The sequence below is a fragment of the Salvelinus namaycush genome, chromosome 28 (genome assembly GCF_016432855.1).
Source record: "Salvelinus namaycush isolate Seneca chromosome 28, SaNama_1.0, whole genome shotgun sequence".
Taxonomy (NCBI): domain Eukaryota; kingdom Metazoa; phylum Chordata; class Actinopteri; order Salmoniformes; family Salmonidae; genus Salvelinus; species Salvelinus namaycush.
Genome location: NC_052334.1, coordinates 23,904,350 through 23,922,856, shown reverse-complemented (window position 1 = coordinate 23,922,856; position 18,507 = coordinate 23,904,350). Strand labels below are relative to the sequence as shown.

Genomic DNA, 18,507 nt, shown 5'->3' with positions numbered 1-18,507 from the left:
CAATGGGAGCAGACACAGTGATGTATTAGAGTGCTGGAGGAAAAACTGCCTTCTGAGATAAAGCAGATCTCCCATCACATTGGAATTCCCCGCCAGCCTCCCAGAGGGTCAGGAGCTGCTAGACTGTGTGTGTGTCTTTGTTGGTTTTGGGGAGATGGGGAGATGGGGTTGTTGATGGTTATATAATCTTTAGTTTTGTATCAAACATTGTTTTGCTATAGGCAATGTAAATTATGTGATGTATTAGGGCAAGTCCATGGTAACGGAATTACGCTTTGACTCAGTTTATTCACTTTAAAATGTATGCCAAACAAAAACCATTTGATTTCAAAGTTTAACAAACCATACAACTCTTAACAATTTCCACAGAAACATGTACAAAAACTAATTTAGTAGAAGAACTATGCAGATGCAAACTTTGGTAATGTAATTACAGTAACTTTGGAAACGTAATTACAAAAACTCTTAAATATCTGCTCCGAATTAAGATTCAAAGATGTCTGCAGAAATAACTGCATGTTAGCTATTTTTACTTTATTTTTCTTATTATATATCTTTTTTTGTGCTTTTGACCCTTTTTTTCTCCCCAATTTCGTGATATCCAATTGGTAGTTACAGTCTTGTCCCATCGCTGCAACTCACGTACGGACTCGGTAGAGGCCAAGGTCGAGAGCCTTGTGTCTTCTGAAACACGACCCTGCTAAGCCTGCACTGCTTCTTGACACACTGCTCGCATAACCCCGAAGCCAGCCGCACCAATGTGTTGGAGGAAACACCGTACAACTGCCGACTGTGTCAGCATGCATGGACCCGGCCCGCCACAGGAGTCGCTAGAGCGCGATGGGACAAGGACATTCCGGCCGGCCAAACCCTCCCCTAACCGGACAACGCTGGGCCAATTGTGCGCTGCCTCATGGGTCTCCTAGTCGCTGCATAATTATTCTCCTGATGTTTCACAAGTTTGGACATCACAGTGCAGTAGAGTACAGCATAGATTACTGAACTATACTCTACTTTTCTTCACTGTATTGTATTGGACTGTACTCTACTGTGCTCTACACACTGTACAGTACTGTACTGTGCTATCCAAACTTGTGAATCATACACTACCGGTCAAAAGTTTAAGAACACCGTTCTCATTCAAGGGTTTTTCTTTATTTTGACTATTTTCTACATTGTAGAAACACATATGGAATCATGTAGTAACCAAAACAGTGTTCAAATATATTTTACATTTGAGATTCTTCAAATAGCCACTCTTTGCCTTGATAACAGCTTTGCACACTCTTGGCATTTTCTCAACCAGCTTCACCTGGAATTATTTTCCAACGGTCTTGAAGGAGTTCCCACATATGCTGAGCACTTGTTGGCTGCTTTCAGTCACTCTGTGGTCCGTCTCATCCCAAACCATCTCAATTTGGTTGAGGTCGGGGGATTGTGGAGGCAAGGCCATCTGATGCAACACTCCATCATCACTCAGCCTGGAGGTGTGTTGGGTAATTGTCCTGTTGAAATACAAATGATAGTCCCACTAAGCCCAAACCAGATGGGATGGTGTATCACTGCAGAATGTTGTGGTAGCCATGCTGGTCAAGTGTGCCTTGAATAAATCACTGACAGTGTCACCAGCAAAGCACCCCCACACCATAACACCTCCTCCATGCTTTACAGTGGGAAATACACATGCGGAGATCATCCATTCACCCACACTGCGTCTCACAAAGATACTGCGGTTGGAACCAAAAATCTCCAATTTCGACTCCAGACCAAAGCACAGATTTCCACCGGTCTAATGTCCATTGCTCGTGTTTCTTGGCCCAAGCAAGTCTCTTCTTCTTATTGGTGTCCTTTAGTAGTGGTTTCTTTGCAGTAATTCGACCATGAAGGCCTGATTCACGTAGTCTCCTATGAACAGTTGATGTTGAGATTAGTCTTTTACTTGAACTCTGTTAAGCATTTATTCGGGCTGCAATTTCTGAGGCTGGTATGAACTTATCCTCTGCAGCAAAGGTAACTCTGGGTCTTCCATTCCTATGGCAGTCCTCATGAGAGCCAGTTTCATCATAGCGCTTGGTGGTTTTTGTGACTGCACTTGAAACTTTCAAAGTTCTTGAAATGTTCTGAATTGACTGACCTTCATGTCTTAAATTCTTATGGCTGGGGGCAGTATTGAGTAGCTTGGATGAATAAGGTGCCCAGAGTAAACTGCCTGCTACTCAGGCACAGAAGCTAAGATATGCATATTATTGGTAGATTTGGATGGAAAACACTCTGGAGTTTCTAAAACTGTTTGAATGATGTCTGTGAGTATAACAGAACTCATATGGCACGCAAAAACCTGAGAAAAAAATCCAACCAGGAAGTGGGAAATCTGAGGTTTGTAGGTTTGCCTATCCAATATACAGTGTCTATGGGGTGAAATTGCACTTCCTAAGGCTTTCACTAGATGTCAACAGTCTTTAGAACCTTGTTTCAGGCTTCTACTGTGAAGGATGAGGGAATGAGAGCTGTTTCAACCAGGTGTCTGGCAGAGTGCCATGAGCTCACTCAGCTCACTCACTCACCATGAGCTCACCCCGTGAGAGGTAGCTGCGTTCCTTTTCATTTCTAAAGACAACGGAATTCTCCGGTTGAAACATTATTGAAGATTTATGTTAAAAACATCCTAAAGATTGATTCTATACATCATTTGACATGTTTCTACGAACTGTAACGGAATTTCTTGACTTTTCGTCTGGCCTGCGCGTCATGAATTTGGATTTTTGAACTAAACGCGCAAACAAAAAGGAGGTATTTGGACATAAATTATGGACTTTATCGAACAAAACAAACATTTATTGTGGAACTGGGATTCCTGGGAGTGAATTCTGATGAAGATCATCAAAGGTAAGTGAATATTTATAATGCTATTTCTGATTTCTGTTGACTCCACAACATGGCGGGTACCTGTATGGCTTGTTTTTGTGTCTGAGCGCCGTACTCAGATTATTGCATGGTGTGCTTTTTCCGTAAAGATTTTTTTTTTTTTTAAATCTGACACAGCGGTTGCATTAACTTCTCTGGGATATGTGGGATGCTAACGTCCCACTTGGCCAAAAGCCAGTAAAAATGCAGAGCGCCAAATTCAAATAAATTACTATAAAAATCTAACTTTCATGAAATCACACATGAAAGACACCAAATTAAAGCTACACCTGTTGTGAATCCAGCCAACATGTCTGATTTCAAAAAGGATTTACGGGAAAAGCACACCAAACGATTATGTTAGGTCAGTACATAGCCACAGAAAAACACAGCCATTTTTCCAGCCAAAGAGAGGAGTAACAAAAAGCAGAAATAGAGATAAAATTAATCACTAACCTTTGATGAAGTCCTATGAGTGTCATCTGATGAAGATCATGTTACACAATACATGTATGTTTTGTTCGGTAAAGTTCATATTTATATCCAAAAATCTGAGTTTAGGCGGGACGCTACTCTCTCACTTGGCCAAAAGCCAGAGAAAATGCAGAGCGCCATATTCAAATAAATTACTATAAAAATCTAACTTTCATTAAATCACACATGAAAGATACCAAATTAAAGCTACACTGGTTGTGATCCAGCCAACATGTCAGAATTCAAATAGGCTTTTCGGCGAAAGCAAACGATGCTATTATCTGAGGATAGCACCATAGTAAACAGAGAGAAGCATATTTCAACCCTGCAGGCGCAACACAAAACGCAGAAATAAAAATATAATTCATGCCTTACCTTTGACGAGTTTCTGTTGTTGGCACTCCAATATGTCCCATAAACATCACAAATGGTCCTTTTGTTCGATTAATTCCGTCGATATATATCCAAAATGTCCGGTTCCAAATTGTGAAACGTGACTACAAAATATCTCACAAGTTACCTGTAAACTTTGCCAAAACATTTCAAACTACTTTTATAATACAACTTTAGGTCTTTTTTTACGTAAATAATCAATAAAATTGAAGACGGGATGATATGTGTTCAATACAGGATTAAAACAAACTGTAGCTAGCTTTCTGGTCATGCGCCTCTAACAAACAGGACACAACAAGTGAACCTGATTCAAAATGGCCGTACTTCTTCATTACACAAGGGAAAAACCCTCAACCAATTTCTAAAGACTGTTGACATCCTGTGGAAGCGGTAGGAACTGCAAGAAGGTCAATTAGAAATCTGTATTCCCAATGAAAATCCATTGAAAAGAGAGTGACCTCAAACAAAAAAAATCTGAATGGTTTGTCCTCGGGGTTTCGCCTGCTAAATAAGTTCTGTTATACTCACAGACATGATTCAAACAGTTTTAGAAACTGCAGTGTGTTTTCTAACAATATGCATATCTTATCTTCTGGGGATGAGTAGTTGGCAGTTGAATTTGGGTATGCTGTTCATCCAAATGTGAAAATGTTGCCCCCTATCCTAGAGAAGTTAAGGAGAAGTTTATCTAAAGTTCCATGTAAAACACTTGTATCTTTTATCAATGTTTATTATGAGTATTTCTGTAAATTGATGTGGCTCTCTGCAAAATCACCGGATGTTTTGGAGGCAAAACATTACTGAACATAACGCGCAAATGTAAACTACGATTTTTGGATATAAATATGAACTTTATCGAACAAAACATACATGTATTGTGTAACATGAAGTCCTATGAGTGTCATCTGATGAAGATCATCAAAGGTTAGTGATACATTTTATCTCTATTTCTGCTTTTTGTGAACCCTCTCCTTGGCTGGAAAAATGTCTGTGTTTATCTGTGACTAGGTACTGCCCTAACATAATCAGATGGTGTGTTTTCGTCGTAAAGCCTTTTTGAAATCGGACACTGTGGTGGGATTAACAACAAGTTTATCTTTAAAATGGTGTAAAATACTTGTATGTTTGAGGAATTTTAATTATGAGATTTCTGTTGTTTGAATTTGGCGCCCTGCACTTTCACTGGCTGTTGTCAAGTCGATCCCGTTAACGGGATCTCAGCCGAAAGAAGTTAAAGTAATGATGGACTGCTTCGCTTTGCTTATTTGAGCTGTTCTTGCCAAAATATGGACTTGGTCTTCTACCAAATAGGGCTATCTTCTGTATATCCCCCTACCTTGTCACAACACAACTGATTGGTTTAAACACATTAAGAAGAAAGAAATTCCACAAATTTAATTTTTAACAAGGCACACCTGTTAATTGAAATGCATTCCAGGTGACTTCCTCATGAAGCTGGTTGAGAGAATGCCAAGAGTGTGCAAAGCTGTCATCAAGGCGAGGGTGGCTACTTTGAATCATTTGTTTAACACTTTTTTGGTTACTACATGATTCCATATGTGTTATTTCATAGTTTTGATGTCTTCACTATTATTCTACAATGTAGAAAATAGTACACAAAAAGAAAAACCCTTGAATGAGTAGGTGTTCTAAAACTTTTGACCGGTAATGTACGTCTATGATAGGTTCGGATTTGGTCCGGTCCGTTTGTGGAGATTAACATAACGGCCAAGGTCGACTGACCAAATTTCAACTACTTTTCAACGTCCATGGACGCCCGGTGTCGGCCGGTACTCAGTGGGTGTAGATGCTGGTTACAGTAAATGGAAAGAGAGGTGGCACCTGGGTAGTTGTCAGTAAGAGCTGGGAGAGGTGACATTAACTTAAGATTGAGAGCGAGAGGCAGAGAGAGGGAGGGGGGAGGAGAGGGGGAAAGGGAGAGGGAGGGTTTTTCCACCAGACAACAGAAAGACAAATATAACCGTTATGAGCTGAAAATAACAGTATGCAAGTGGAAGGGAGGACAGTAGCAGGTGACCCAACTGTGGTTTATCACTATTATGATTTCCCATTGTAGCTATTTCAGTTGCAGTAATTCTGTTACAGAATTTTTGGTTCACAAGTTTTAACCACCTAATAATTGATAAACGAAATTCAAATCAGTAAAATCACTATAAATAATTGGTACATTTACCATTACTTAAACTTTCATTATCCTCTAGGGTGGGCATGTGACTAGGGTGGGCATTCTAGTTTCTTTATTTCTATGTTTTCTATTTCTTTGTGTTTGGCCGGGTGTGGTTCTCAATCAGAGGCAGCTGTCTATCGTTATCTCTGATTGGGAATCATACATAGGCAGCCTGTTTTCCCACCTGTGTTTGTGGGTAGTTGTTTTCTGTATAGTTTAGTTACCTTACAGAACTGTTCGTTTTTCTCTTTGTTATTTTTGTTCAAGTGTTCTGATAAAATAAAATATCATGAACACGTACCACGCTGCGCTTTGGTCCAGTCATTTCCAGGAAGAGGATCGTGACACCTCCCTCCTCTTGCAGAAGGTTAACAACTTCTCCAAAACGAAATATAAGTGTTTATATTAGTTGGCAGGAGTGTTTACGTCAACATAAACCCAAGCTTTTACTTATGCCGAATTTTTAAGATGGAAAATTGTTGAAAAATGTATCTATGTGTAACAGTATAACTTTAGTACGTCCCCTCGCCCCGACCTCGGGCGCGAACCAGGGACCCTCTGCACACATCAACAACGGTCACCCACGAAGCGTCGTTACCCATCGCTCCACAAAAGCCGCGGCCCTTGCAGAGCAAGGTGCAACACTACTTCTAGGTTTCAGAGCAAGTGACGTAACTGATTGAAACGCTAGTAGCGCGTACCCGCTAACTAGCTAGCCATTTCACATCCGTTACACTCACCCCCCTTTCAACCTCCTCCTTTTCCGCAGCAACCAGTGATCCGGGTCACGGCACCAATGTAACAGTATAACTTTAGTACGTCCCCTCGCCCCGACCTCGGGCGCGAACCAGGGACCCTCTGCACACATCAACAACGGTCACCCACGAAGCGTCGTTACCCATCGCTCCACAAAAGCCGCGGCCCTTGCAGAGCAAGGTGCAACACTACTTCTAGGTTTCAGAGCAAGTGACGTAACTGATTGAAACGCTAGTAGCGCGTACCCGCTAACTAGCTAGCCATTTCACATCCGTTACATATGCATTTCCCCCCCACTAAAATATAGACTCTTAAAGGCAGGATTAGGCGGCCGCCTTTGGCGGCATATTGACGAGGACGGCATTTTCTGAGCTAAACTGTCCAAGACGCACCTCCAACAACAACACATAAAACCTCACAATTCTGCCCAAAAACAATGACATTTTCTCTCAACCAGTGGCATATGGTTTTTTAGGTGAGCGCTGATGCCGCCCTGTGATAATCAGTTCCCACTTTATCGAAGGCAGGGGTGCAAAATATTTTGCTTGTTCATTCCCAGCACGCCTCTCCAGGTGCTGTTGGAGAGATTCATCACCAACGTTCCGTCAAAAAAATCATCTAACATAATGCATGTAGCGGGTATAGGATATGGTAAAAAGAGTATGTGGCCTTTTCTGTAGCCTACAATCTGGAGATAAAATGTTTGACAATGTAGTGAGATGGATGCTTTTTACATCATGCGGGTTTCTCCGATCAAATAGCCTAACCTAAATGGTGCTTAATCAAATAAAAAATGCACTGTCATGTTAACAAACAATATATCCTAAAAACAGGACAGGTCAAAGTAAAATGGACAGTATGGAAGGGACAATCACAACTTTTGTCCAGCCGTTTCACCCCATTGTCATGATCAGCTGTTCATAGCGAAAAAGAAAATACTTCTGCACAGTTAAATAAAGGTTCAATAAAAAATATATTTAAAAAAATCCCGCTGTGTAAACACATTGTGAATAGGCTCACGATAACTCCTGATAAAGTTGGGTAGCTGATATTCAGAGCTTAAATGGCCAAATTGATTAGTCATGGGAATCAGGGTTAATAAAGCCAATGCAGTGACCTGTTTTACAAACGGTGGGCTTACCACATGGATGGGCATTCATGAAATTCCATTGGGGCCAACATGGTAGGCTATACCCCAGTAAGCACGAGCCAACGTCTTTTTTTGTTCCTGTCTGGACCGGACATCTTTTTTTGGTGTTTTACAAACAGTAGGCTTACCACATAGTTGGGCATTTGTTGGGGTTCGTTCCTCCTTGTGCCTTGTCAATCATTGGCTCATTGGTGAAATTAGCATTATGACAATATCTTTAATTAAATCATTCAAAACCTTTATTAATGCAATTGCAGACAGAAGTTGACAATCAGGAACATAATGCATGTTTCCGAGTCAGTTCTGCATCAAAGAAAAAGTCCAAAGTTATTTATTAAACCCGAAGTGATGTCACTGCCTACGTCATTATCTTTTACTCATGAGACCAAAACCATGCCTACACAGCTATATGAACAAGGCTTTTAGTGTGTTATCTAAAAGCTTAGCAGTAAATGTCCAAGTTGATTTATAGTGGAATGTCTGACTAGTCTTATCTCCCACACTCCCCTGCAGAGTTCTGTCTCAGTCACACATTTCTCAGAGGGGTCTCTTTATAAGAGGCAGAGAGAGAGAGAAATAGAAAACAACTGTGGAACAATATATAAACCTCATAATGTATATATATTGTTAATCTGTAGTCTAGGACCCTATAAATGTAACCCCTCCCCCTCTATTAATACAACATAAGCATAATCAATTATTCTAATACATCAATAATTTGGTACATCCCCAATCATGACCCCTAGGTGAACTCCTGACACATTCAGAAATTACTTATTTTGAACTTTAATTCAGAAGCAAAAATTAGCTTGATATCAACATCCATCGTCTGGAAAATACGTATTCTTCAATGTCCGGAAAAGATGCCTCTTCAACATCCTTGAAAATATCTATTTTAAACATACGGGAAATATATTTTCACCTTTCATTCAGAACCTTAATTTAATCGTAACTCAAAGTCTGGAAAATGTCTTTTAGACGTCTTTTCAATGTAATTTTGCTTAATGGGGGACTATTGTAGTTTTGTGAGGGGGCTGCATCTTTTGGTCTCACCTAGGGCGGCAGAACGGCAAGGACCGGCCATGCTTCACATATTGGTGCTAATTGGTCCTTTTCGATGGAAATCCCCACTTCCCCATTTATCGGTTGAAAACTGACAGTAGCAGACCACTGTGACTTGTACTTGCCAACAGACATAAAGACTTGCAGATGGTTTACTTCATATTTCAGATCTCAAACTGCTGTCAACCACAGTTCAAAGTAGGGTTAGGTCCAGGTTTGGTCAATGGAGGAGCTACAGTGCCTAGTGAAAGTCTACACACCTCTTGCACAGTTGTCATTTTGCTGCCTTATAATTACATCTAAAAAGGGATTAAATTAGATTTATTTTCCTCCATACCTACACAACCTGCTCCACATTTTCAAAGTGAAAGAAAAAGTATAGAAATGCTTGAAATGAATAGTAATGTCTTCACACCCCAGAGTTAATACTTGGTGGAAGCACCTTTGTCAGCAATTACAGCTGTAAATAATTTTGAATAAGATTCTACCAACTTTGCACAACTCTTAGGGCAACATATACAATTTTGTCAGAAAGTATTCAGACCCCTTAACTTTTTCCATATTTTGTTACGTTACAGCCTTATTCTAAAATTGATTCAATAGTTTTTTTCCCTCATCAATCTACACATTACCCCATAATACCCCATAATGAGAAAGCAAAAACTGTTTTTTAGAAATGTGTGATTCGTTTCAGGAAACTAGGCATATGTCGCGGGTCACTACTTCACAGGAGAGCCATTTGAACGTAACCTTTCTTTTAAAATCAAAATGCGTTTTTTGGCAGAAATGCCTTCTGGAACATGTGAACTTACTTGTATGTGCCTTAACTTCTCTAGGGTAGGGGGCAGCATTTTCACGTTTGGATGAAAAGCATACCCAAACTCAACTGCCAGTTACTCATCCCCAGGAGATAAGATATGCATATTATTAGTAGATTTGGATAGAAAACACTCTGAAGGTTCTAAAACTGTTTGAATCATGTCTGTGAGTATAACAGAACTTATTTAGAAGGCGAAACCCCGAGGACAAACCATTCAGATTTTTTTTTTTTGAGGACACTGTCTTTTCAATGAGTTTTCATTGGGAAACCAGATTTCTAAGCGAATTGCTTGCAGTTCCTACGGCTTCCACTAGATGTCAACAGTCGTGAGAAATAGGTTGAGGTTATTCCTTTGTGTAATGAAGAAATACGGCCATCTTGAAGTCGAGGCACTCCAGGTGTCCTGGACATGCGCTTCAATCAAACAGAAGGCATGCTACATATCGTTTTAATCCTGTATTGAACACATATCATCCCGTCTTCAATTTTATCGATTATTAACGTTAAAAAATACCTAAAGTTGTATTACAAAAGTAGTTTGACATTTTTTGGCAAAGTTTACAGGTAACCTTTGAGATATTTTGTCGTCACGTTTGAGCAAGTTGGAACCGGTGTTTTTCTGGATCAAACGCGCCAAATAAATGGACATTTTGGATATATATCGACGGAATTAATCGAACAAAAGGACCATTTGTGATGTTTATGGGACATATTGGAGTGCCAACAACAGAAGCTCATCAAAGGTAAGGCATGAATTATATTTTTATTTCTGCGTTTTGTGATAATCCATGGCAAGAAGCCTCCAGTGATAATCCATGGCACGAAGCCTCCAGTGATAATCCATGGCACGAAGCCTCCAGTGATGATCCATGGCAAGAAGCCTCCAGTGATAATCCATGGCACGAAGCCTCCAGTGATAATCCATGGCACGAAGCCTCCAGTGATAATCCATGGCACGAAGCCTCCAGTGATGATCCATGGCAAGAAGCCTCCAGTGATAATCCATGGCACGAAGCCTCCAGTGATGATCCATGGCAAGAAGCCTCCAGTGATGATCCATGGCACAAAGCCTCTAGTGAGGATCCATGGCACGAGGCCTCCAACGAGGGACGCTAGTCAGTCAGGAGCTGCCAGAGCCGCCCGTCAGTCAGGAGCTGCCAGAGCCGCCCGTCAGTCAGGAGCTGCCAGAGCCGCCCGTCACTCCGGAGCTGCCAGAGTCGCCCTTCACTCCGGAGCTGCCAGAGTCGCCCTTCACTCCGGCGCTGCCAGAGTCGCCCTTCACTCCGGCGCTGCCAGAGTCGCCCTTCACTCCGGCGCTGCCAGAGTCGCCCTTCACTCCGGCGCTGCCAGAGTCGCCCTTCACTCCGGCGCTGCCAGAGTCGCCCTTCACTCCGGCGCTGCCAGAGTCGCCCTTCACTCCGGCGCTGCCAGAGTCGCCCTTCACTCCGGCGCTGCTAGAGTCTCCCGTCTGTTCGGGGCCCGCTGCTAGAGTCTCCCGTCTGTTCGGGGCCCGCTGCTAGAGTCTCCCGTCTGTTCGGGGCCCGCTGCTAGGGTCTCCAATCCGGGGTCGGTGGCGAGGGTCGCCGCTCCTAAGGTGCCACATAAGTGGGCCGAGACTATGGTGGAGTGGGGTCCACGTCCCGCACCAGAGCCGCCACCGCGGTAAATGGGTACTGTCACGTTCTGACCTTAGTTCCTTTTTTATGTCTTTATTTTAGTTTGGTCGGGGCGTGAGTTGGGGTGGGCATTCTATGTTGTTTTTCTATGTTTTGGTCTGTACGTTATATTTCTATGTGTTTGGCCTAGTATGGTTCTCAATCAGAGGCAGGTGTCGATCGTTGTCTCTGATTGAGAATCATACTTAGGTAGCCTGTTTTCCCACTATGGGTTGTGGGTAGTTATTTTCCGTTTCAGTGTTTGCACCATACAGGACTGTGTGTCGGTTTTCATTTATTCTCTTGTTCTTTTTTTTTGTATTTTGTATTCATTCTCGATTAAACGATATTATGGATACGTACCACACTGCATTTTGGTCCTCCTCTCCTTCCACCAACGAAAGCCGTTACAATTAGCCTTTGCACATATATAGCACATATAGGGAGTGTTATACAAGAGGACGTTAATGATTTCATTTTCAAAAGGAATTTTCATCCTCTATCTGAAAAATATATATTTGTTATTTTTTAACAATGGGGGGTTGAGATCAGTCGAAGTAACAGGATGTATGGTTATGCATTGACTAATACAATTCAAACAGACCAACTTCATCAGGCCTTAATCCCCATGGCACGTTACTCAGTAACAGAGTTACTCAAAACAATTCAATCACTCCATTGCTAACTCCCCTGCTCCCTCTCCTTTCCCTCTCTCAGGCATGGCAGGCTGGGCTTGGGTGTCTAAAGAGGCTCCAGAGGACCAGGACCTGAGAGAGAGAGCCGACGGCTGAGGAACTAAGCACTTCTCCTGGGCAGAATGAAGATGCAGGAGGCGAGATCCCCGAACAACAAGTGAAGAAGAGTGACGATGGGTGCTAATGCATCCAGCTACCCGCACTCATGCTCCCCTCGTACAGGGGGAAACACACAGACACAACAGACCTTCATAGGTAAGTTTCAATGTTCTTACTTTACCGTAATACTGTATGTATCTTCAAAGTCCTCAGTGGGACATATCATCAGTGTCCACAACAGACCCTCATGGCAAGGATATGAACATAGATAAACGATATGCTTAAAATATGATGCATGATACAGCGCAGGAGGTTGGTGTCACCTTGTTTGGGGAGAACGGGCTTGTGGTAATGACTGTATCGGAATCTGTGAAATGGTATCAAATACATCAATCACATGGTTTCCAGGTGTTTGATCCCATTCCATTTGCGCCGTTCCGGCCATTATTATGAGCCGTTCTCCCCTCAGCAGCCTTCACTGCGCTACTGGAATGTGCAAGTCATTGTGGAGGGTGGTTGGTTGAAGTTGATCTTTTCAGTTCCAGCAACTGATTTAGGCTCTAGTTTTTACAAACCGAGTTCTGTCAGTCAACTTTTTTTTCTTGACTTATGAAGTTGAATTCATCTGTGTCTGGTTTGTTGGAAGTGTACAAGCTGCATTCTATTAGTTTTATTTTCTCTGGCGGCTCTCGCAGAGAACTGCTCAGTCATCCACCGCTGCCTCTATGTTAATTTCCATTTCAGAATCCAAGCATCAATCCCTCATTCATTTTCTAGGCCTTATTGATGGCCATTTATGAGTGGCTGCTTATGAATTTACTCAGATTTTATAGGCTTTTTGAGACAGTTTTGGATTCAATCAATGTCTGCTTAAGGAAAACCCCAGGCTTTTATATTCATTTTCCTGTTACGCCTTTCTTGTCCGTAGTCCTAGAGACATACAGTAGGTCCAAGCTCATGGAGATTTGATTGAGTTGAAAGCCCTGTAGATTTCAGAAATAAACTGATGTTGTTTCCAGTTCTAAGGATTGTTGGTTGTAAGCTGAAGTCGCTGCTGTGCAGGCGTAGATGGAGGATGATTCACAGTATGAGAATGACTACTATGTGGGTCACTGTGATGGATGTTCAGGGAAGGAAGGCCATAGAGAGACTTTTCTATTTGGCAGTGCTGCCTCTGACGCAAGAGTCCCCTCTCTCCAGCCAAACATCACTGCTATTAGGGGTAGTTCATTTGTGTATGGCTGGACAAGTGTATTGCATAAGACTACATAGGAAGGGGGACTTTCCTACCCCCAGACTGACAATCCAAAACGTTGTAGTCCATGTTCTACTTGCTGTTGTCCTCTAATTCCATCCATGCCTTAATCATAGTCAGCTTTATTGATGCTTGTGATGACAGCTGATGGAATTTTGATAATGATGGCCTGTTCCTTGACACAGACAGTTGAATTATCTGTGAAATGAGACTGGGGCACTAGATCAAGGGAGTGTCAAGCACACTATGGGGGAGTTAGAGGAGAGTGTCTAGACTGCCAGGTCAAATGACCAGCCTAGGAGGAAATACCGCTTGGGTTTCATATGGTCATGATTTCAGAATAGAACAGGCAAACTGGATAATATCAAGCCCGAGGAATTGACTGCATTCATAAAACAGCTGTGGAAAAACAAGATACGTGTATCATATTAATAAAATCCTGACATGACTTCTTTCCCATTTCAAAAAACAACCACAACATTTGAACCAGCTGACCTCTGTGTTATGTTATGTGTTGCAGGGACGTCGTCATACTCCCAGCAGGGCTATGGCTGGGAGTCCAAGCTGTACAGCCTGGAGCAGGGTCACGACAAGCCCCATGACAGGAAGAAGAAGAGCCTGGGCCTGGCCACCCTCAAGAGGAGGTTCATCAAGCGCCGTAAGTCCAGCCGCTCTGCCGACCATGCCCGCTTGATGCGGGAGCTCCTGTCGGGGTGGGATGTGCGTGATGCCAACGCCCTGGTGGAGGAGTACGAGGGCACATCCTCCCTCAAGGAGCTGAGCTTCCATGCCAGCCTGGCGCGGGCCGAGGCACCCAGCCTGCAGCGTGATCTGTCTGCCCTCTACCAGCACAAGTACTGCACCGACTTGGACCTCATCTTCCAGGACACCTGTTTCCCCGCCCACCGCGCTGTGCTGGCTGCCCGCTGTCCCTTCTTCAAGACCCTGCTGTCCTCCTCCCCGGGGTACGGTGCCGAGGTCCTCATGGACATCGAGACGGCAGGCATCGACGTGCCCATGTTCTCTGCACTACTGCACTATCTGTACACGGGGGAGTTTGGGGTGTGTGGGGCGGAGGACACCAGGCTGCAGAACGTGGACGTGCTGGTGCAGCTGAGTGAGGAGTTTGGCACGCCCAACTCCCTGGAGGCAGACATGAGAGGGCTGTTTGACTACATGTGTTACTATGACGCCCTGCTCAGCTTCTCCTCCGACGCGGAGCTGGTGGAGGCTTACAGCAGTGGGGGGGCTGGAGGGGGCGTGGCCACAGGGGGCGGTGGGGGGCTGGGCTCCCCAGATGAGGACCTGAGGGCCCACAAGGCCGTGCTCTCGGCCCGCTCGCCCTTTTTCCGGAACCTTCTGCAGCGGCGCATCCGCACGGGGGAGGAGATGACTGAGCGCACACTCCAGACACCCACGCACATCGTGCTGGATGAGTCCATCATCCCGCGAAAGTACGTGCGGGTAATCCTGCACTGCATGTATACAGACTTGGTGGAGCTGGGGCTGGTGATGAGGGGGAGCCCCTCAGCCGGGAGCCTGGGGGAGGTGCAGGTCCTGGTTGCCGGGGGCAGGGGAGGAGCCAGCACCTGCACTGAGGAGGCCATGGAGCTCTACCACATTGCCCTCTTCCTTGAGTTCAGCATGCTGGCACAAGGTAAGCTACAGTATCAACCATGAATGAATGGTTCACAGTAGAGAGCTGGTGTTTACATTCAACCTGGCGGTACATGTTGAGGTCATCCCAGATCCCCTTATAATCTGTCCAGTATATGAGGATGAATGGTAGTCTGGGAGGCTGCCTGTAGCAGCCAGTGAGAATATACTTTGATGCTTTATATCCTTTTAAATCTGGTCTGCTAAGGTTAACAAATGGGCTGCGTTATGAATTTGAGTATCAATCTGTCATGCTAGGAGTGTTATTTTAATGGCATGGGTGTCCATATGATATTGCCCTTAGCTCTGTGACAGTATGGGTCTGACTGGGGATGGATATCCTCATATAACTGCATCTCTGCATACTGAAATCTATCATAGGTTAGCAGGACAGGAGTGTGAGCCAACATCAAGGCTTTAATGTAGACTGGGCATTGGCACAACTGAAAAAGCTATCTCAATTGATCCATCCATGCCCATCCATCCCTATAATCCAAGGTTGGGAAATAATTTTGGTGGAGGGCTGCACAGATTGTTTTGGGGTACCAATTTGTTCATCAAAAACAATTTGCAGGCCATTATAATTTCAACGTATTTCTATCTAGTTTTAGATGTTTAAGAGTGGCCTGGAGTGTTTTTTAACCCCAAATAATAATTTACAAGAAGATATACCGTAAAACTTAAATTAATAGCCCAGGTGTTTATTTGCTTTCCATCACTGAACACAACATTAGAGACGGGCTTCTATTTGAGCCAGGTGACTATTTCCTTAATGCACACAGCTTTTGCTCATTTGTATAGTTAATTGTTTAATTCCAGCATTTGCTTCCAGCCTTTTAATAAATGTGTTAATTTCCTGCACTAATTTATCATTTACACACTGTCCTGTTTATTTTGTCTCAGTATGCCTCTGTTTCGAGATAATTATTATTCTGTCACGAAAAAATTTAAATAATTATTCTCCTCTTTGACTGTGCATGTTTGGCAGTTCTTACTTTCACCACTAGAGGGTGATCAGACGATTTCTGGGGGTCTGTTAGTGGTGCTTGAGACAGCTGTTTGTTCACCCACATCCGCCCGCAATTGCTAATAACTCATCCTTAAAACTTCTTATGGCTGCAATCCCGTTAACGAGATCGATATGACAACAGCCAGTGAAAGTGCAGTGCGCCAAATTCAAAACAACAGAAATCTCATAATTAAAATTCCTCAGACATACAAGTATCTTATATAATTTTAAAGGTAATCTTGTTGTTAATCCCACCACCGTGTCCGATTTCAAAAAGGCTTTACAGCGAAAGCACCACAAATGATTATGTTAGGTCACCGCCAAATCACAGAAAAACACAGCCATTTTTCCAGCCAAAGACAGGAGTCACAAAAAGCAGAAATAGGGATACAATTAATCACTAACCTTTGATGATCTTCATCAGATGACACTCATAGAACTTCATGTTACACAATACATGTATGTTTTGTTCGGTAAAGTTCATATTTATATCCAAAAATCTCAGTATACATTGGCGCGTTATGTTCAGTAGTTCCAAAAACATCCGGTGATTTTGCAGAGAGCCACATCAATTTCCAGAAATACTCATAATAAACGTTGATCAAAGATCAAGTGTTATACATGGAATTTTAGATCCACTTCTCCTTAATGCAACCGCTGTGTCAGATTTCAAAAAAGCTTTACGGAAAAAGCAAACCATGCAATAATCTGAGGTCGGCACTCAGAGCCCAATCAAGACAAAAATATATCCGCCATATTGTGCAGTCAACAGAAGTCAGAAATAACATTATAAATATTCACTTACCTTTGATGATCTTCATCAGAATGCACTCCCAGGAATCCCAGTTCCACAATAAATGTTTGATTTGTTAGGTAATGTCCATCATTTATGTCCAAATAGCTACTTTTGTTAGCGCGTTTGGTAAACAAATCCAAAGTCACGAAGCGCGTTCACTTAAAGCAGACGAAATGTCAAAAAGTTATTTTACTGGCAGTAGAAACATGTGAAATGATGTATTGAATCAATCTTTAGGATGTTTTTAACATAAATCTTCAATAATGTTCCAACCAGAGAATTCCTTTGTCTTCAGAAATGCGATAGAACAGAGCATGGTTAGCGCATGTTCAGGTCATGGTAGACCTTACTCAATCCCCTCTCATTCGCCCCCACTTCACAGTAGAAGCATCAGACAAGGTTCTAAAGACTGTTGACATCTAGTGGAAGCCTTAGGAAGTGCAAAATGACCCATACCCCACTGTGTATTTGATAAACGATGAGTTGAAAACCTACAAACCTCAGATTTCCCACTTCCTGGTTGGATCTTTTCTCAGGTTTTTGCCTAACATATGAGTTCTGTTATACTCACAGACATCATTCAAACAGTTTTAGAAACTTCAGAGTGTTTTCTATCCAATACTACTAATAATATGCATATATTAGCAACTCGGACTGAGGAGCAGGCAGTTTACTCTGGGCACCTCTGGGCACCTTTTCATCCAAGCTACTCAATACTGCCCCTGCAGCCATAAGAAGTTAACCGCCCCACTATAAGTGAAAAAGTGAAAATCTGAGGCCTGCAACCGACCCTAACCCGCTAATATTGAAAGTGAAAGATTTTTTGATGGGGGTGCAATTTTTTTATGCCGGATTTTAAGGGCCGTCCAAACCAAGGACGATAACTATAACGGTCACTATAACAAATACGAAAATAAAAATGTATTCAAGTGAACAGGAGCGTTCAGACTACAACGATAACTACAAAAAGAGTGGATAACGACAGTATCGTTTGGATCACTTTCAGAGCGATTTGTATTTTTTCCCTGTCCCTTCGACTATAAAATATTGACAACCGATCAAAAACACGTTCTATTGAAGCGGTCTAGGTGCGTAAGGCTGCTCAGAGAGGAGAGAAGGCAGAGTGCACGCTAAGCTTGCCTCAATTACTGGGCATGTATGAGCATATTGGTGGCCACATTAATTATAGTACGACTTGGGAGAAGGATGTGCCTTTCTGTACCTTAGCTGTCGAGAAAATACCCAATACTGATCCAAGTGGTTGCCTAATCAGGCCAAAACTAGATTATTATTATTTCGGAATGAAACATGCATTCAAAACTCAGGGATTTTTAGCAGATATTGAAAGGGCATATTCACTGTAGTTTACAGCCTAGAATATAATTATTTATAAAATGCATTATTGCATTGTGTTGTTATAGCCTAGGTGTGATAATTTTTGGGGATCAATTGGGGAGACTTCCGAGCTGCGTGCCTGCGGGGACTGGGAGCGCAGCCTAGGGAGCACACTATCCTAGGCTACCTGTCATTTCATAATCTGATGTAAAAATATCTATTTCACTGTGTAAATCCATTGGGTATAGGCTATTCACTGC

At 42.7% G+C, this 18,507-nt stretch overlaps 1 protein-coding gene across 1 annotated transcript in view; it reads left to right on the top strand.

The window, feature by feature from the left end:
- LOC120023115 (BTB/POZ domain-containing protein 7-like) overlaps positions 1-18,507 on the top strand; it is a 55,570-nt gene that overhangs the window by 19,026 nt on the left and 18,037 nt on the right. Inside the window, exons 2-3 of the mRNA XM_038967088.1 lie at positions 12,120-12,352; positions 13,972-15,108. Coding sequence (XP_038823016.1) covers positions 12,271-12,352; positions 13,972-15,108 — 1,219 coding nt within the window. The 5' untranslated portion in view covers positions 12,120-12,270. The remainder of the gene's footprint in view (positions 1-12,119; positions 12,353-13,971; positions 15,109-18,507) is intronic.